The 20,823-nt window shown below is 43.4% G+C and overlaps 1 protein-coding gene across 1 annotated transcript in view; it reads left to right on the top strand.

The window, feature by feature from the left end:
* The window catches only part of LRRK2 (leucine rich repeat kinase 2), a 74,102-nt gene extending 60,856 nt beyond the window's left edge, over positions 1–13,246 (top strand). Inside the window, exons 43-51 of the mRNA XM_075742033.1 lie at positions 93–193; positions 860–1,054; positions 2,063–2,256; positions 2,550–2,622; positions 3,451–3,635; positions 5,063–5,215; positions 5,983–6,191; positions 9,417–9,491; positions 11,443–13,246. Of these exons, the coding sequence (XP_075598148.1) occupies positions 93–193; positions 860–1,054; positions 2,063–2,256; positions 2,550–2,622; positions 3,451–3,635; positions 5,063–5,215; positions 5,983–6,191; positions 9,417–9,491; positions 11,443–11,564 (1,307 nt within the window). The 3' untranslated portion in view covers positions 11,565–13,246. The remainder of the gene's footprint in view (positions 1–92; positions 194–859; positions 1,055–2,062; positions 2,257–2,549; positions 2,623–3,450; positions 3,636–5,062; positions 5,216–5,982; positions 6,192–9,416; positions 9,492–11,442) is intronic.
* The last annotated feature ends 7,577 nt before the right edge of the window (positions 13,247–20,823 follow it).

The following is a 20,823-nucleotide window of genomic DNA, read 5'->3' as shown; positions in this document are numbered from 1 at the left end:
GCTCTGTAAGAAGTTAGATGAATTTTTAAAAGAAGAAATTATTCAGAACTCTGATTTCTGAACTAAAGAAGTTACCTAATTTTACATTTTAGATCCTGTCAAAGAATATGGGTGTGCCCCCTGGCCTAAAGTTGAAAATTTAATTAAAAAGTGTTTGAAGGAAAACCCTCAGGAACGACCAACATCTTCCCAGGTATTACTTAGTGTATTTATTTGTATTTTTGAGGTAGATAACACCATGAAGTTGTTGTGCTTTCTAAAAAAAGAGTGGGACATTTAAGTTAGTAAGAGGCACAAGTTTTTTCTGTTCTTCTTTTCTGGAACTGAAACAGCCGTGGTATATTGCCTGCTCTTGCCATCCAGAGTAAACTGTTCCATTCAAATCTACCAACCATTTATTCTAGCCTGCTGTTTTTCCCGGTGTTACTGTGTGATGATTGTAATGAAACAGGATTCAGATTACTTCATGGTCTTTACTAGAGCTGTGCAAAAAGGACTTTGTTTTATAGTATCAGTGTGGTTATCCTACACCGTTCCACGCACGTGAGAAGAGGAACAGCGGTGTGGATCTGAAACCTGCTGTCTGTTATCACACATCATGTTGCTCTTTGAAATGGGTGAAATTTTCAAACGTGCCTTTACCCCATTGACTTCCTGAAATTTTAACAGAAAAATAAGAGTCAACGTAAAGTTGCTCAGTGGACAAAAATTGCTCATTAATAGTGGTAATACAAATGAGCAGACCTGCTGAGATACCATGTCCATATTCCATAAAACATTGTTACCTGTTGCTTGTTATTTATGTATCCCTTTAGAAGCCATTGTTATTACCATGTGCATGCTGTGGCTTTCTTTGTAGGTTTATGAGATCTTGAATTCTGCAGAGCTGATCTGTTTGATGAGGTATGTTTCAATACCCAGCACATCCACAGCAGAGTGCATGGTAGCTGCCAATCAAAGCTGCAAGAAGGCGGGAGTCTGGATAGGCAATGGGAACACAGAAAAAGCACAGCTCTCATTTGTTAACCTAAATACAGATGGACATACGTGTGAGGTACGTGGGAAAGGTGCCATTTATTCTATTTTTTTAGCACCCAGATGTATTTCTGAAGAATTAATGCATTTTAACAGCAGGATATTGCTTCTGAACAGCTAAGCTTTGAGAGAACAAAGATTGCTCATGAGTGAGTCATCAGTATCCATGAAATGAAGCAGAAACACAGTTGCTTTTTCCTCTCTCCCTGCCATCCAGCCTGAACTTTCTCATAATACTGTCTTTCTACTGCTGGATTCCTTTCCTGTACTCGGATGGAAGCCATTTCTAGCACAGAGGCTAGAACAAAGAGTAATAGTTATACAACCCTTCGTATCTCTACCTCCCCTAACAATCCAGCTAGTCTCTTAATGATTCCTCTCTTCCCATGGATGCCACCTTCTTCTGCCACTTTGGGTGATACCCTCCAGCTCTTTTCGTTTGCTTTTTGTGCATCTCAGACCTGTGCCATCAGAAAAGGGAAAAGGTTTTACCCAGGCTTGATATGCTGTGATGAACATGTGTGCCAGAACTGAGAGTGACTCATCATCAAAGTTGTTTAAGTTATATTTCCATCTGCCATCTGTGACCGTGATATATTTTAATTGGTAGCTTTGGTATAAATTATATGACTTATTTTTCTAAAATTAACATGAGAAAAAGAAGTATCAGACCAATAGTTGTATTGTTAGGAATTAAACTGAACATATATTGCAGTGTAGTTCCATTTGCTTAATACTCTGATGGCTTTGGGACTTTCATCAGAATAGAGAGAGAGAATATTTTTTTCAGCATAGAGATTTTCCTGGGTACTGTTTGAGGGGTCCTTCCCAGCACTTTGAAGATAGATGGCACAGCTGAAGATACATTCTGCTAATAGGGAATTAGATTTCTTAATGGGGAGGTTAGGCCTTAGGTCTGTCCAGGGTCTGAGAAGATTGTACTTTATTTTTATTACCAACAATTTACTAGCATCTACCCTTACTGAAATCATAACCAGGTTTGTTTTTCTTTTTTTTTCTGACTCAGGATATTGCAGATAGTAAAATTTTAAGTTTGGCCTTAGTGACCCTTCCTACTGAGAAAGAAAACTGGATTGTAGCAGGAACCCAGTCTGGTTCTCTATGGGCACTTAACACAGAAGATGAAGCAAGAAGGCATCGTCTGCAGAAAATGTCAGATTCCATCACTTGTTTATACTGCAATTCTCTTTCAAAACAAAGGTATAAATTAATTTAAAATATTTGGGGTTACATTTTGAAAATATGACTAAACAGAGATGTTCAGAAAATGCCATCTGTACACTCATGCAGTTTTGTTCAGACAACTGTTTATTTTGCCTGTATTTTCACTTTAATTTTGCACCCAGTGTAACTGGAGACTACATTCCTGACCATAGGTGGTTGTATTTGCTTTTAGCATTTAATGAAACTCTTGAAATACCAGAGGCTACTCATTTAAATTTTTCTTACCTGATTAAGGCATTTCTAGAATTCATTATTTTATTTTATTTCAGCAAACAGAAGAATTTCTTCTTGGTAGGCACAGCTGATGGCAGACTGGCAGTTTTTGAAGACAGAGCAGTAAAGGTAGGCTTGTTCTTTGCTGTCTGTTCTACAAAATATTATCAATAATATGTAAAGCAGCTACCAATAGTGGCTTTATTTAATGCAGCTTATTTTTTAATTGCTTCTCTAAAACTAAAAATAGTTTTCTACTGCAGGCTTAGAGAAACTGCATGTTTTACTATATCTGTTTTAACCAACAGAGTTAAGAGGGGGAAATTATTTCTCATTATAGGACTTTGAAAGGCCTGGCAAACTGACTAGAGAGTGACATTAATGGTTGTTATTAAGAATATTCTAATGGTTTCAATCTCCTTTATTTATTGCTGTTATAGCTCCTTTTTCTTTTCATTCACACTAAATTTTCATAGAATAGATATCTTCAAAAAGACAATATTGTTTAGATTGTCTGTAGGTCAGAGTTCTGCTCACAGAACAGATAAAGAAATGCTGCGACCTGTTTATAGCAGCTGGTTCCTGAGAGTTAGCTCCTGACCATAGGCAACTTAGAGCAGTTATGGAGTTGCAATGCATCGCAGAGCTAGAATGTGGGCCAGTGTGGGATTTCTCCAAGGTATGGATGTGACTTTCCATCCAGCTCTTGAACTGCACCAGGGGGTGCAGAAAATATCAGTCCCAGCTCTGTCCTGTTTTCTCTCACACAGGCTGTGTCTGTGGGACACCTACAATGAGACTATGGTGCTTTTCAGTCTCTAACATTTGGGAAAGATGCCATAATGGTTTAGAAAATCTGGCTGTGTAAATTTAATTCAGCAGGCTGTGTGGCATTGTTTTAACAGTTTCTGAGTGTCTATTCCTTGTTTCTAATGGAGAGTATATTCTTTCTTGCAGTGTAAGGGTGCCACACCTCTGAAGATACTAACTATAGGAAATGTTAGCACACCACTGATGTGCTTAAACGAATCCTCGTATTTATCTGAAAAAAATATAATCTGGGGAAGCTGTGGAACAAAGATCATTGCCTTAACTAGTGACTTCTCTGTTCAAAAGCTCATTGAAACAAAGACAAGTCAACTGTAAGGTTTTTTTCTAAGTGATATTACTTGGCTCTTTTGTTGGTTTCCTTAAAGATTTCTGGCAGTACTTCGATGTCATGTCTTGTTCTAGAGATCGTTCTTTGAGTTCTCTTGTTTACATTATTTTCCTTCCATAATACAGATGGAATACAATGTGCATTAAATAAGACCAGTGAGTAGTGTTTAAAGTATTCATTGCTGCTTTTAAGCAAGGGATACGCATTTTTACTATATAGATTTATGAAGTCAATATCTCTTCAGAAAATGTATAAATGCAACTGATAGGTTTTTCTCCCCCAATTGCATTTGTCCAGGCCGTGGTTACTTTACTTAGAATTATACACACATGCTTAGCGTAGTATTTGTCCTTACATGTTTGTCAGCATGATATGTGTGCATATCTTTGCCCTGTATAGTTAAATCATGTATGATTGCTGACTTCTCATTATTTAGAAATTAGAGACTGAAGTTTTTGGAGTGTTTGATACAGTTCTCACATGGGCAAATCCTGCTCTGAAGTTGAGGGGAGTTTTTCCTGAGCAGAGAAAACCATGTTTGATTTTATGTTAGTAGAGATCATTATTCTGGGAATAATTGTTTTGCTTTAGAAAATCATGTGTTAATATAAAGCAAGAAACTAAATCATCAGTAAAATGCAGGTCAAGATACAAATATGCAAGATGCAAAATATGTCACAGGAATAATTTGAGCTTTGTGGAGGCAAAACTGTATACTGTTTTGAAAATAAAGCTGTCAAAAACAAGTAACGTTAGGGAACGTATCAGTGTTACTGAGTGTCTGCTATCAGGGGCCTGTGATTTTGAGCTGTTCTTCAAGATGAATTGAAGAGTCAGTGAAATAAGCTAATGCTGTTAAACTGCAGGGCCAATAATATTTTGATACGTGCAGACACAGATCCGGCATGAGAGACAAATTCATACATAGAGGAAAACAGTCAAAAAGGCTGTTAGCTGAAGTGAAACAAGTGCATAGCAAGGTGAACTAAATCCCACTGCTGATTTTTAGGCTTTGTCATCTTTGTGTTGAGTGACCCCTTTTGGTCTTGTGGGCCCTGTAAGAACTATCCAGTGTCTCCAAACACTGAAAGAGTGCCAGGAGAAAGGTAGAGCTTGCGGTGCTGTGATGTGAGCATATGTGGTTTGAGCAGATAGATAGGAAAGGTTTATTAATAGGTTTTGGGCATTAATGCACCTCCAGGGATATCGTCAGTGTAACTCAATTACTGTGAGAATTTATGTCAAACTGTAGGAAGATTATAGCAAACCCTTTCAGTTGTATCGTAGTCTCAGTTTGGTTTTAAGGCTTAATGATTCTGTAAGAGTTAGAGGGAAGCTACCACTTGTAATAGTCAAGGTTTTCTACTAGATATTTTCTGTGTATCTAATTGGAGTTCTTCTCTCTTCTAGGTTCTGTCATAATGCTTACAGTGATGCAAATATTATTTCATTAGCAATAGACAAGTCTATCTACTTGGCAAAGAAAAACAGCCATTTTGTGGAAATCTGGGACAAGAAGACAGAAAAACTTTCAGAACTAATTGACTGTGCGCATTTTCTTAAGTAAGTGTTTTATTTCAGATTGATGGCCTGATGCATAGAAAGCTGAATATCAGATTGCCTTCTCTAGCATAGTGCCTTAACCTCCTGGAGGTAGGGGGTTTGCCCAGTTCTTTGGCCAAATGTACAATTCCTTTCCTCTCTTTTGGCCCAGAACTTCAGAATATCCCATGCAAAATGTCAATTTTTTAAGACCCTCATTATATTTCACAATTTGTCTGTGATGACAAGAAGATTCATTTAATTCTGCTCAAGAAAGAACAAAGTCTTTTGCTGTCCTTCAGGTGCTAATGCTGTTGCATCCAGTTACTTCCTGCATCCCCTGAATAAGAATGTCTTCTCTCTCCAGTGTGCAGATTCAGTAGGAGATCAGAGTTTTATTAACAGTGGCCATGATTTCCATTTGCATTTAAATCATTGCTCTCCCTTTATGTGCCATGTCCATTTGATTTTCATGGTGAGATTAGGAGCAGCTCTAGGTGTGCTCCTCCCGCTTGGCAGTGGCATTATTCTTCTGCAGACTGGGAGAGCACAGAGAAGGATACCAGCCTCCTAGTTAAAGGTCTTTTGAAGCAGCCCAGGTGGGCCTTAGAAGTCCAGTAGTTTTCATCCCAGTTTGTTTTGAGTCCTTCAGCTGATTAGCATGAGATTTTTTTTGCAGCTTCTCTTGATGAACGATTGTTTAAAAGGCTGGTATTGAGAGAGTCCTTTTAGCAGTTGTGGAATAGTGTGCCATGAGATTTTAATACAAATTCTCTCCATACGTGTAGGGACAAAGAGGAAAAATTAAATAAGGAATCAAAACATAAACTGGCTTATTCTGGAAGAGTGAAGACAATTTGCCTGCAGAAAAATACTGCGTTGTGGATAGGGACAGGAGGAGGGCATATCTTGCTGCTTGATTTATCAACACGTCGTCCTGTACGAGTTATAGACAACTTTTGTGACTCTGTTAGAGTCATGATAACAGCTCAGCTAGGTAAGTAAAACCATCAAATGACGACTGCTTTGGGATCAGTGCCAGGTTTAGGATTGCTGTCTCCTGTTTGGCATGCTGTTCCAGGAACAGATTAGCATTTTCCACATTTTGTTCATTCATTCTATTCCACTCCTGTCATCTTCAGTCAATGACAGACACTCCAGTGTTAGCTGAACACCAGGAGGCTGTCATACCTGTGCCCACGTCAAACAACAACTCTTCCCTGGCTTGTCACGGATCAGCGCGTGAACACAGCCCACCTTCACTGCGTCCTTGTGCCATGCGTCAGCACAGCCCTCACTGTCTTCTGTCCGATAGACTTCGTCTAGATCTGTGTCTGCCTGTGTTCTTTCTCCATCTTAAGTTTTACGCTTCTGGCTTCTCTCTCTGTGGAGCTTGTTAGGTTTTAATAATTTTTCCTTCGTTGCTTATTGCCTGGTTTTCTTCTCCCATCCATATTCAGGAATGGTTCTTTTAGGTTTGGGTCACAAGCAGATCACAGCAAAGCTGGGAAAGCACTACACACTTGGACTCAGGGTGCAGACTTGTACATATGTGCTGTTCCTGTCACCAGGGCCAGTTGTTTCAAGCTGCTGCAGGCAGACAGTAGTTGTGGGTCTTCAGGGGTAATTACAAGCAGCCAGGGAAGTGTAGTTAGTTGAGTATGAGGCATTTCTTGGCTGTTGTAACTTCCTTCACCTGTACACATTCCTGCATCTCTCCCAAAAGTAATAAAGGCCATACCAGCTCGAGAGTTCATTGTACCGCAGTGGTGGTTATGCTTAAAATACACATTCCTTGTGGCACAACTTCTGGATTCCCATTTCCTTCCACTGTATTTTGAAAAAAACTCTGGAGTTCCCTTGTCAGTGTGATTTAAAGTGTGTTTGCTGTCAAAAAAAGACTGAAGCTGTTGTTGCGTACTCAGAAACGCACTGTAATCCTGCTACCAAACATCACAGTTGCAGGCAGTGGATGTTTTCCCATTACCACCAGGAACTTAATTTGAGGGCTGTTTTTTTCTTTCTGGCACCAGAAGTATCCATAGACTACAGTTATAGTGCTTATAGTGCTGACGGTGTTGTACGAGTCAAAATACTCCATCTTCCTCTGATTTGCCTTTGCCTGAGACAGCAGGTTTGTAGAGTCTGTGCAGTCCTCAGCTGTTCAGAGTGCCAGCTATAGTGTCCAGATTCACTAGCTCAGCATTTTCAGTCCTTCTAGTCTTGATAGCTACAATATTAGTACTGTAAAGGGATTATTTTTTTTTAGCATTTCATAAAGAATGCTTACTATGAAAACAAAATTTCTGCCTCTACTTATTATTGTCATTGATAGGGAAAGTATATTGTATATAATAATACAGTGTGGTTTAAAAAGCCTTGAGTCTCCTATTCTTTGTCTCTAGTCACCTCAACATTTTTAATCAAAATTTTATATATAGAAAAGTTAATACTTCAGGAGAGAGGGTTTAGCTATGTTTGCACAAATCTCAGGAATGGCAGGTAAGATTGATACGCGCGGTTTGATGTGTACCTTTTTCTTTCCATCATTTTTTCCCAGCAATTATTTATAAGGGTTGGGTTTTTTCCTAAATTCAAAGACTTTTCTTTTACTGGGATTTTCACAGAATCAGTGAAAATGGCACTGAGGTTACTGAGCAATTCTTCAATAGCAACGCGTTGCTTGTGTGAAATGGGAGAAGATAGAGGGAAATATTTTTGTATTAAAGTTTCCTTTAAGATTAAAATACATGTCAATCAGAAGTAAATATTTCAGGGAAAAGAGATTGCCAGACTTTGAGACATCAATTTTATCAAGTTCATCTATGAATATGGAAATCTAAGGTCTTTTTCTAATTCTGTCATCTAACCCATTGACATATAATAGACATGAGACTTACAGAGAATGATTTGTATGTAAATCTGTAGTTCATTTTGCAAGTGAAAATTTAGACTTCTCTATAGTAAGAAAGGACCCTAGTCTGGATAAGAAAGTTCCAATCACTTTTGTAAGGAGTATAGATGGGACTGGTTGGAGAAAAAATTGAAGTGATGGAAAATCTTGAGCATGGAAGATGTGTACGATTCCCACCAGCCCTGATCTACCATAAGCAGATTTACGTCACTATCAAAGGAGAATATACTGCAGATCTCCACAGGGCAGGAAAAATATCTCTCTGCCTTGCAGAGGTCCTGAGGGACACACTAGAAACGTTTGCTGATTCAGAAGGAACATGTTGTGGGGGGGGACACTGACGTGTGGTCACACAAAACTTCCAAGACTGTGGCTTTCACAGTAATCCATACTCCAGTCTATTTATACCCCAGAAACTGACCCCCTCCTCATCTTCTCCCTGGGGGACTGTGTAAGACTTCATGTATGAAGAGGTGTGGGGAGGTGTGGGGTGCAGTGCTGCAGCTGGAGCGTCTGAACACGGAGAACTGGTCCTTCCCTGGTACGCAGGCTGGGACCTGTATTTCTCTACTAGAGTTCAGCCAAGGGCTCACTGCTGTCCTTGTGCTGCCCGCAGGAGAGGGAGCTGCTGTGGCAGGAGAACACCTAACAGCTTCCATCTGTCTTGCAGGACATCTCTAAACATGTGTTGTTGGGAATAAGCGAGAAGATACTGGAACACCAGCACATTCAACTTAGCCCTCTGTGATCCAACCACTCCTGTCTTCCTAGTCTGTTTTTTGCGTTATTCAGCAGGCACCTTCCTATGATCCATCCCCTACTTCTACATCCCTGCTAGCACCCCTTTCCTACCTACGTGCCATCATTAGTTCACAACACAATTAATTTGTATCATGTTTGGTTGGTTTGGTTTTTTCATAACCAAACTGATTACTGGCACTTTGTTTCTGCTGTGCACTGGGACTTCATTTGCAGCCTATCCCTTCGCTGTGACATCTCCTTCCTCTGTGACTTTACTACCTCTGCTTGTGGCAAATAATGGGGTGCTTTGTTCTTGGCCTTGTTCGACAGGCTGGCCGGCTAATGCAGTGCTTATGCCTTTGAACCCTGATAAACCCCTACGTTACATGGAGATGTGAGCTATATTGTTTCCGTGTCTGGGTTTTTCATGGTTAATGATTTTGAATAAAGGGTCCAGTTGACTGAATTCTGCTTTCTGTCCTCTTAGTGGTATGATGTCATCTATTCTTTCTGTCCTTAAAGTACAAAGTTTCCATTAACATTTGACGTTTTATTTCTTTGAAAAAGGGACTCTCAAGAATGCAGTCCTGGTTTTGGGATATTGTTATAAAGGTGACACCGAAGACAACAAATATCACAAAGGTACCTGAACTGTGTTTTATTAATTTGTATTACTGGTGGAGTAGACACTATTATGCTTGACTGCCCACTGAGAGTGGAGAGTTGATGATCATCATTTAATATAATTTTATTGAAACACCATTATTAGGTTTTGTTGTCTTTTGCATTTCTGGGCTCCATATAAACTAACAGTAACTTCCAAAAATGCATTGGAGGGAGGTACTACTTGAAATATGCAGTATAATTTGCTGGAAAATCGTATTTGGAGAGTAAATGTCATTGTCTAATTGGAGAATGTATCAAATGGATTTCCAAAGGGGTCTGTGTTAGGCCAGGAATCCTCAATGTTTTCATGAATGATGTGGATGAAGGAATAGTGAATGTGCTTTTCAGATTTGCAGACAAGTCTTGTCTAAGACAAAGCCACAAGCACACTGGAGGGCAGGATTAGAATTCAAAATGACCTCGGCAAATAGAACGAATGGTCCGGAAGGAAATAGAATACAATTCAATAAGGACAAATGCAAGATCTTTTACTTAATTAGGAGTGATCTGTTGTACCAACATGAGGAAATGATCAGCTTAAAGAGCAGTGCTGCAGAAAAAGGGTTATAATTGATCGTGGGCTGAACACGAGTCAGCCATGTCACGTTGCCGCAGAAGAGGTGAACACCATTCTCACACCAATCGAGAAGTGGTGTCTGTAAGACATGAGCTAATTCTTGCGCTCTGCTGAGTGCTGATATGGCCTCTGCTGGAGCAGCATATCCATGTGGGATATTGCTGAATGATCTGGACTATTGGGAATAGTCCAGAGGAGAAAAATGCAACCTGTGATGAAATGCTGCAGCAATTTAAGTTGGTTAATATAAATAAAGCTTAGAGAGGACATGATAATAAGCGTCAAATATGTAAATAAAGAGGAAGGGAATAAAGACTTCTACACATTCCCTGTGAGCAGGATAAGGACTAACCAGTTTCTGCTGCAGCAAGGGAGATTTAGGTCAGACCACAGGAAAAGCTTCCTGACAATTAGGATAGCGAAGTGCTGGAATAGGAAGATAGAAAATCTCCGTATTTGTTTTTTTTCTAAGAACAGTTACAGTTGCTGCTGTGATCAATGCCCTTCTTCGCCTTTATCTCATTGCTGTTTCAGTGACTCCTAAAAATGTGGCAATGCCAGTATAAAGTTAAGGGTGGCAAGTGTAGATGAGCTGACCGTTTGGAGTAAAATAAGAATCAAACTTACAGCAGTGGTTTTTATATTCTGATATTCCCTGATTATTACCATAAGAACACCTATTGTCTTTTTAGCCTTTTTATTGTATTTAAGAGTGCCACTAATTATACAGAGAGGAATCAGAGACTCCCAGAAACCTTGGGGCCTTAGTTTGAGCCCCTGCTCATGCAAGTATTCTCAATTATCCTTACGCCGCTAAAAGCAATGTGACTTAGCAATAAAGCTTAGCTAAAGCTAAAGCAATAAAGAGTTGTTTGCATGAAGGGAGATTGAAGAAATGACCTTTTCCCAGTATACTCACTACCTTATGAAATCTGTATACATTTTTAGTTTACAGTGAAGTTTTGAGTCTTGTAAGCATTTAGGGTATATCTGCTCAGGAAAATAGAGATGAAATTTTATGTAGGCTCCTCAGTACTAAGCATTAGCTGTAGCTCAGACCTTATGGCCCACAGGCACCAGGAATGGTTTTTCAAGTGCTTTTAAATGGTATACTCTTAAGTTTAGGAACTGGAATCCAAATCATTGAGCAAGTACAAACAGGTCATAACCCATAACTGCATTACCTCACACAAAAAGTGTCACGTACCTTGTCTTCCAGGTCCTAAGCATCATGCTTCATTAGGGCAATTTACGAGTAATTAAAAAATGAGCAGATAAGCAAAACCACTTCTAATTATGCAATAATTCTTCCCTCCTGTGGTTTTCAATGTTTTTTTTTTTTTCTTTCAGAATTACAATCCTGTGTGTCAGTGTGGGACATTAACCTGCCCCATGAAGTACAAAACCTGAAAAAACATGTAGAAATGAGACAGGAACTAGCAGAAAAAATGAAGAGCATTTCTTTGGACTGAAAAGTCACCCTGCAAGTGCCATTCCCTTTTCTAGTCTTCCATCCTAACATACTGTGCAATATTTACAACTCCTTGTTGCTGAGGTTTTTAACTGAAAACTGGGAAGAAAACTGCCATGAGAGAAGCAGTTGGTATCCACAGGATACCAAGAAAAAAAAGAAGGATAAGTTATTTGTAATATTTGAAAGGACAGAAGATTATTGAAACTTTCTGAATCTAAAGTGTTACCATGCGTCTGTTTACTTGTGAAGTTCTGCTCTCAGCAACTATGGTTCAACGTCAGTATAAAATTGTTCATCTGGTTTTTGATCCCAGTTAAATTGGGAGTAAGCCAGGATACTGTAAATAGTTCCTATTTACTTCATTATCTCTACTGAGTTGACACTGTAGTAAGAAGCAAAATGTAAGCCTCTATGTGTTTATTGCAGTTTGCATGTATGAGTTTGCTCTGATGATTCATGGTTTAGTAAGAAGTCAGAGCTCATGACCCTGAGTATATGAAAGAAAACATTGTATTTTATATAATAATAGCAGTGTTTAAAGGAATATCTAATGACTACATTACTCCTTGAAAACAACAGGCAGAATAGTCTTTATTTCTTCCACAAATAATTGGCTTTTGTTATGATCAGAAAAAAACATTGTGCTACAATAATAAAACAGCTCAGAATTCAGAATTTAAATATACCGACAGACTTCTGCAAGTCGCTGTCCTCTTGCAGTTCTGCAGTCTGCCTTGTTCTAGGAGATGCAGTCACAACTTTATGAACATTACCGTTCACATACATCTCTTGTACAGTTCACTTTTTGAAAAGCCAAGAGAGAGGGTGAAAGCTCTGATCTAAATGCTGCTACAACTTGTACCACAAAGAAAGAAGCGTGCTGCTGTAGCCAGACCGCTAGTTCGTAGTCCAGCTTGCTGGTTTGCTTATCTCAATCTAAAAAAAAAAAAAAAGGAACTTTCACTTTGATATTGATAACATACAAAGTTTCCACTTATTCTTGTTTTGGTTTATATTGAAATTTTGGGGATAAGCAGGGAAACCTTGAGGAATACAAGAATTGGCTACTTCTTGCGTGTAACTACCAGAATTTGTTGCCACACGTCTTCATTCAAGTGATGCCTTTTACTGCTCTCTGGCTATAAGTCCAAGCTGCTTCTTACAGCCTGCGCTGACATGCTCCAAGTGTGTGCCTTATTTCTGTCCGTCAGAAGACAGATGTCATTTTCTTTTTTTTGATACCAAAAAAATCTATAGGGTGCTCCTGAAATCTCCAGGAGTGGAGTGTCCAGAGCCATTCTTGAGTTTATTTCTATGGAGCTGAACAGGGTTGAGAAACCAAGAAGTTCTCAGTTCCATTTTTACAGTTTTGGAGAAATCATATAGTAGGACAGCAGCATTTATTGTGTCCAACTCTATCATTGTTCTGTTTTCTGCCATTTGTTGAGTGTGTACTCAGGATTCCTTTCAGATATGCACCCCGGTTTTTATGTATTCTTGTATTCTGCATACTGAGAATAATTTGCTATTTATATGGGATTTTATAACTCAGAAAATATATATTATCTTATAATGAATACTTTTTTAAAAAATAGAATATATGTATTGTGATTATGTTTATTTATAAGTCATTTTAAGATGTAAGCCTTAAATCTTTTTATTAAAGCTGTGCTTTGTTAATAACATAGTCTACTGTCTCATCGCTGGATTTCCAAGGAGGAGCTTTTGTGTGTGGTTTTTGTGGAGCTGAATCCCTTACATCAGGATGATGCAAGATCCCAGTTCTGTGGGTTGTGTTGTCAGAGCTGTATTCCCACTTGTTCTCTGTTTCATAGTGCACATCTGGAGCCCTTCTCTTTCCCCCAGTTTGTCTTCTACTTCCTGTTCATTGGAGCCTTTCCCAGAGATGAGAGGTGACCTGTAAGCAGTGCTGTCCTTGCAGCCCTTAGTCACCTCTAGCTGGCGGTGCCCCAAGGGTCAGTGCTTGGGCTGGTCTTGTTCAACATACTCATCAATGACCTGGATGAGGGGACAGAGTGTGCCCTCAGCAAATTCACTGATGATACTAAGCTGGGAGGAGTGGCCAACACACCAGAAGGCGGCACTGCCATTCAGCGAGACCTGACAGGCTGGAGAGCTGGGCGGAGAGGAACCAAATGAAATTCAATAAGGGCAAGTGTAGGGTCCTGCACCTAGGGAGGAATAACCCCAGGCACCAGTACAGGCTAGGGGCTGACCTGCAGAGAAGGACCTGGGAGTCCTGGTGGACAAGAAGCTCTCCATGAGCCAGCAATGTGCCCTCGTGGCCAAGAAGGCCAATGGGATCCTGGGGTGCATTAAGATGAGCATGGCCAGCAGGTCAAGAGAGGTTATCCTCCTACTGTACTCTGCCCTGGTGAGGCCACATCTGGAATATTGTGTCCAGTTCTGGGCTGCCCAGTTCAAGAAAGACAGGGACCTACTGGGGAGAGTCCAGCTGAGGGCTACGAGGATGATGAGGGGACTGGAGCATCTCTCTGATGAGGAAAGGCTGAGAGAGCTGGGTCTGTTTAGCCTGGAGAAGAGAAGGCTGAGGGGAATCTCATACAATGCTTATAAATATCTAAAGGGTGGGTGTCAAGAGGAAGGGGCCAGACTCTTTTCAGTGATGCCCAGTGACAGGACAAGTGGCAACAGGCACAAACGGGAACACAAGACGTTCCACCTGAACACGAGGAAAAACTTCTTCACTCTGAGGGTGACCGAGCACTGGGACAGGCTGCCCAGAGAGGTTGTGGAGTCTCCTTCTCTGGAGATACTCAAAACCCACCTGGACATGATTCTGTGCAACCTGCTCTGGGTGATCCTGTTTTAGCAGGGGGGATGGACTAGATGATCTGCAGAGGTCCCTTCCAACCCCTGCCATTCTGTGATTCTTCCACAATTCTCCAGAAAATGACAATCCATAGACTGAATCTGCACAGCTGCCTGTCTGCCAAGCATGGTGTTTCTCGGAGAGAATAGTGACAGAGTGCACCCCATCAAAGTGGACAGCCCTCAGCCGCCGTCTCTTTCCTGAGTGTGGAAAGCTGTGGAAGGGGGTGGCTGCAAAACTGCTTGGCCAGGAGCGGGCAGGCAGCAAGTGCAGGGCCAACTGAGAAGCGCCCAGGGACCGGCCTCCCCTTCCCGGCTGAGACGTGCCACCAAGGGGAAGATCAGTACTTCCGTGCAACAGCCCTTGAAACCCACATGATAAGGAAACTTTCTCCTAGAAACAGCTCTACTGACAAACTATACAGAAAGAGGGGAAAAAAAAAAAAAATCCATGACACTATGTTCCCTCTGGTTTTAATGGAGCTGTTTGGAAACCAGTAAGATGTGATCACCTAAAGAGTATAAGCTCTACCAGCTACAATGCTCCCTGTGTACTTAGGATAACATCCAGCACCTGAGAACAGAAGGATGACCCTTCCTGAACCGCTGAAACAAGCAGCATAGTGTGGCTGTGATTTAACCCCTGAGCTGGGACGTGTGCCTCAGAACTGCAGCCAAAGGATACCGTGGTTTAGACCTAAAGACAAGGAGACAAACTGTATGGAGTGAGCTGAATGCTTGACTAGATACCAATTTTCTTTTAAGTATCTCTCCCCTCCTGTGTTATTGACTTTAATTAGCATCATTCTTTTTATTGGTTGCTTGCTCTGACATAGAGCTGGTTCATCTGTACATTAATTTTAACTTTATTTCTTTTACAAGCAGTTCCTGGTTAATCCCACTGTAAACAAATTACACAGTGCGATTTCACATACTTTCTGTGTTAGATCCTGGCACTCCTCTTACTCCGAAATCTTGTACTTCCTCTTGTGTCCCTTATTATCATCCTGTTACTTCTTTATCTACCACTTTGGGGCAAAACTGGGAGGTGCAATGGAGGATGGAGAGCTGATCCCCAACCATGGGTGCTTGTCATTACCACCACTCCATAACCAAACCCATCTGCCCGCAGCGAGCACGACACATGATGCATTTTATGATGAACTCTTCAGATACCTGAGACATGAGAAAGTAGGAAGGGAAAAGAACGAGGCTCAGCGAATGAGGAAAAGGCAATGACATTCATATTTTTCTATCAGTCTTTCAGGTAGAAAAGTGTATGGACAATTCCTCTTCTCACTTATTTCCTGGCCCTTAAGTCATTCATTGAAAAATCTGAGAACAGCTCCTAGTGCCTGTCTTAAGAGAACCAAATTTTCTGATCAGAACTAGCAGTTATTCTGTTTCTTCTGTCTGAATTAGCTTTTCATCCCTACAGAACTCATCTCAGGCCTGTACTGACCTGCACATTCTCTTATATAAAAATTTCTTCAAGGCCTTTGAACAAGTATAAATAAAAATTACGTGTATTAGCTGGCCAGTGCACCACTTTGTTAACACTTTCAAATTTTTTTTTTTTTGTTAAGTAGGCACATATATTTATAACAATTTTATTAGTTTCTAAATACAAAGTGGCATAATCACATGAGAACTGATAATTATTGCATATCTATATTTTAAAAATAATTCTTTTAAGAGGAAAAAACCCAACCCACAAGATGTATTATTGTTGTATTGGCAAAGGGAAACCTAGTTTAGCAAAAATCTAGAAGCAAATGCAAGTGAAATTTCCAGCATTCACCTTCAAGAACGTTCTTCGGCATCTTTGTGAGCTGTGCAGGTTCTGTATGAAGACGGCAGCGCTTGTGGCTGTAGCCACCGCAGTAACGTTTCTTGCTCCTCACAGCAGGTCCTGTGCAATTCAGTAACAAAATTACAAGAATAATCAAATTGTCAAAAACTTTTTCCCCTGCAGTGACCTTATGCTGACTGGTACCTACTGTTTACATGATTTGGACTGAGCAGTAAACTGGAATTATTTTTAAAATTATGATATACTCATAGGTCAACAAAAAAAAAAATTTCCACTGAAACCAAACTGAAATTGAAAGCAAGTGAAGGCCTGTTCTTTTTTTCCTTGTCTGTGTTGCTTTGATTTTCCTGCTGCCTGAGAAGGCGGCAGGCGAATTCTGCCAGGTTCGAACCTGTATTTGAAGTATTCGAACCTTAACGAATACTGCCGGGTTCGTTAAGCCCTGCTGACAGACAGTGCCTACAAAGGCCATCACTAATTAGTGAGAAGAGACTTAAAAATCAATGTTATGTCTCTGGTGTATGTAATTATTTACTTCACTTCCACCACAGCCCATTAGCATCAATGACCTGAAAAGTTAAAGTTGATAGAAAAGGGGAGAAATTAAAATAATTTTCTACGGCGATTCCAGTGTTTTGCCTTTTCTGCACCATTTATTTCCCTGCCTTTTGCCATGTCTTTCCCGTGCCGCCCCGCTCCCTTCCAGTGGAGTGGCACAAATTTCCAGTCTGGGGCGGGGCGGGGGGTGAAGGAAAGGAAGAAAAGCTGACAGTGCGACAGTGCTCAACAGCACAGGGCGCTGTGCCCCCAGCCCGGCATTCTTCCCATGGTGGGGGCCAGGTACCCCGCTTTGGTGCCACCATTGAGACCCCAGGACTGCCCCCGCTGCGGGGCTGTCCCGGCAGGGAGGACAGGGCAGAAAAACCCACCAAGGAGGGCAGGCGAGCGGGCTGGCGGCAGCACAGGGCTGCCCAGCAAATGTCCTTTCCAGGCACTGCCCTGGCCTCACACACGATCACGGTGGTGACGCTGGGGGCTGCACCGGGTGAGGCAGCTCTCGTATCTCCTGCGCCATCACTTGCCCAGCCTTCCTCAGCGGGGAAGAAACAGGGAGAGAAAAGCAAACCTCACCCCCTTCACCTGCTCGGCACGCTGCTAAAAGGCAGCCACTGCCCCTTCCCCCCCGAGCCCTGCGTGGTCCCTCCAAACTCAACATCTAAACAGCGGCTGTGGGGACTGGTGCTGGGGTGACATCCCGGTGGCAGGGAGTGCCTGGGCAGTGCTGGGCGCCCTCAGCTCAGTCACCCCACCTGCGGCAGGCACCCCGCCAAGGGATGTTTTCCCCCCCTAAAACCATAAATCACAAATGCTTTGGTTCCCCACCGAGCAGCAGAGCGGTCAACGCTCGTGCAGTGGGAGGTAGTTTGTCTATTGAAGCGTTCCAGAGTAAAACCACCCACCCTGGGAGAAAGGGGCAGGGACCGGCGCCCGCCGGGTGCTGGTGTGGGGTGGAGAGAAGGGGTGCCAGGGGAAGCTCCACAGAGGGACCAGGCCAGGACTCCTGCTAAGGAGCACCTCAAGGGCAGGCTGGCTCGCTGCACCGTCTCTGTCCTGCATAGGCCGGGTTAGTCATGAGGCTGCAAAAAGGAAAAGGAAATATTGCCTGACAAGCTCCTGTTTTGAATCCTTTCTCGAGGGAAGGACAACCCAGAACTAGTCACAGAGGGAGAGGCCTTGGGCCTCCCTGCAGACCCTGGCTCACCCCGACATGGTGACAGGAGTGCAGTGACTCAGCTCAGGGTCACACGCCTCTGGCACCACCTCCTCTGCCCCTGCTCCAAGTTTCGTCAGCTCCCACAGAGCCCAGCCCACGCAGGACCATCAGCCAAGAGAGAACAGCAGCGCAGGACAAGCCGTTACGTTGTAGAGAGAAAATCATAGTGTGGCAACAGAAGTACCCAGCTCTTTGCGCAGCAAATACATTAACTTTAGTTCATTGATGCTCAGTTCCGCTTTTTCTTGCCTTGACGCCTCAGCGGTTGCCTTGAAAACATCTGTTCTCTGGGACACAGCAAGAACCGTCTGCCCCTGCCTCCACCCACTGCGCTCCTGGGCTCGGCCATTTGGACTTTAAACCTACTGAGCTAAGGCCGAGGCTCAGAAACCTCGGCTTTGCACCGTTACCATCAGAGGTCACAATAAATAAAAAAAAGCTGCAGAGCTGCTCGCCCTTGGAAGAGCAGCAGCGATGTTTGCAGAGGCCGGGTCAGTTTGCTGTGGCAATGGCTACTCCCCCAGGGCCATCCCCAGCACCGCCTGGCCCCCGGCACCGCTCCCCTCCCTCACTGCTGCTCACTGCCCAAGTCCGCAGCAGCCCGGAGAGGAGCTGTAAAGGCCGTGCAGGGCCAAGGGACAGCAAGCCCAGCTGCCCGCCCTGGCGCAAGAGCGTTTCTGGGGACTGGCAAGACACAGGGCAGTCAAAACCAGCAGCTTCTGCCAGCGTCCGTCCCCCTGGCACCTTCCTCCCGAGGAGGCGCACCAGCCCGTGAAATGAGCCTGTCCTGCCCACAACTGCCCCCACACCTCTCATTGGGGCCAGGAGGCAACAGGCCTGCGAACGCCAGCCGGGGAGATGCCACTGAACCCCGCTGGGTTGGGGTGAGACCTCACACAAATGTACGGGGAAGCCAGTTCTATGCACTAGCGATTTTCTTACGTTATCATATGCGTTTCCTGACGAACACCCACATAAAAATCAGGTGATTTTTGCCATTTTGAAGCCCCCTGCTCTGAAACTCAGTACTCTGCTGAGCTACGTCCACGGGTCGGCAAAGCAAGAAGAGCTGGGCTGACGCCCTCGGGCTTGACTAAGTGGATGCTAACCCTAGGGTGCTCCATTTGCAGCCATTGTTCATCTTCCAGGACCAAGGGAGACCACCTCAGATGTTGGGACAAGCTCCCCCAGCCCTCCTCTCTGTGGGGAAACCACCCACGTAATGGGGCTGACCCCTTCTCCACCCCGGCCAGGCTCTCTGGGTGCTGCTGCGAGAGGACCAAAAGCCCGTCCACTCCCCCTGTGGCAATGAAGACGTTCCCCTCTCCGCATGCCTCCGCAGACTGCTATGGCGACATTAATCTAACATTGCGAGCTTCAGGCAAAACTCAAAAGATGCTGTTAAATCGCATACGCACAAGTAAAGGTTTAATGAGTTTCCTATTAGCCCAAAGAAGTTCAACGTTCAAAAAGTGAATTTCTAAACTCTGAAGAAGCGTCCCCCGCTAGAGCCCACGTTCCCGGCTGAAGCGGAGCAACAGCAGCCCCTAACGGGCAGAAAGCCGGAGGCCTGGCCTGCTCGGTTCAAATGCCACGGTTATGGATACTCACTTTTAATTATTACCAGCCAGTAATTAAGCTTCGGTAAACAGTAATTTTCAAATATTATCCGAGTGTCAAAACTCACCTTCCCCCTGCCCATTTTTTTTTGTTCACCTCCAAAATAGCAGTATGTGCTGAGCACTCTGCAACTGGAAAAATCTCATGGCAAAACATGCTCCCACCTTGTTAGTTGTGATTACAGGAAAGTTTGCAAGGAAAAAAAACCCACAAACCAACAAAATAGTCAATTCCCAGTTTTACAGCTATTACAGCTAAACCCAGGAAGGGACACAAACACCTGGGCTCTGCTGGGGCTTCGAAGTAGCTGGTGCAGAGCAATCAGTCCTGCTGGAAGAGTCTGAAATACCCATTGCTGGAGCTGGGGGGAAAAAAAATAAAAATAAAAGACAGAAGAAATCCCCATTCAGTGCCTGCAGTTCCAAGGTCCTGCAAGTTCCCAGCACATGCGTGCCCAGGCTGGGCAGCCCTGGGAGACACCCCGTCACTCCGTGGTGCAACTTGCACCATGGGGAGCACGTGGCAGAGCTGCACGCAGATGGGTGCAGGGGGAGGCTCCTGCTGAGAGGATGCTGGTGGCCTGGGACTGGGAGAGGAGCAGAGACAGACCCTCCTGGGGGAGGTCAGAAAGACACCAGCTCGCCTGAATCCAGGCCTGGGCTGGGAGCCTGCAGGCAGGAAACCCTTTTTAGTTCTGCTCCATCTCAGCTAACCATTTTTCTCCAGTCAAAGGCTTTATCCTGGATGAACTTTGTTTTTTAGTTTAAAAGCCCTTTGGGCTTTGCCCAGCACCACTCCCCCCTTCCACACAGCCATCTCCAAGACATCAGGAGAGCAAAGTGCAAAATTGCTCCATCGCTGCTGAAAGACAGAAATACCAGTGTTCCTGGTTTTACCCGAGGACTCATCATTATCCGCCCCGGAGAAGCGACAGGACAAAGGCAGGGAGCTCCGCGGCTCCAGCAGAAGCTCTTGCAGACCCACGTGCCATGGGGCGGTGTGTTCCCACAGCAACGTGCAGCCACCCACCGGCTCGCTTTGCCCACGGTGAGGGTCCCAGGAATGGCTTTTGGGCTTGGTACAGGCAGGGGAGCACAGGGCCCTCGCTCGGAGGAGCGCTCCATGATAGTGCAGGCAGAGACACATCCCGGCAGCCTGGAGGAACTCTGCTCACCCTCAGCCACCCGTCATTGTCTA

Source organism: Balearica regulorum, chromosome 1 (assembly GCF_011004875.1).
Source record: "Balearica regulorum gibbericeps isolate bBalReg1 chromosome 1, bBalReg1.pri, whole genome shotgun sequence".
Lineage (NCBI taxonomy): Eukaryota > Metazoa > Chordata > Aves > Gruiformes > Gruidae > Balearica > Balearica regulorum.
Note: the sequence above shows the minus strand (reverse complement) of the source record. Positions and strands in the feature narration are given on the sequence as shown.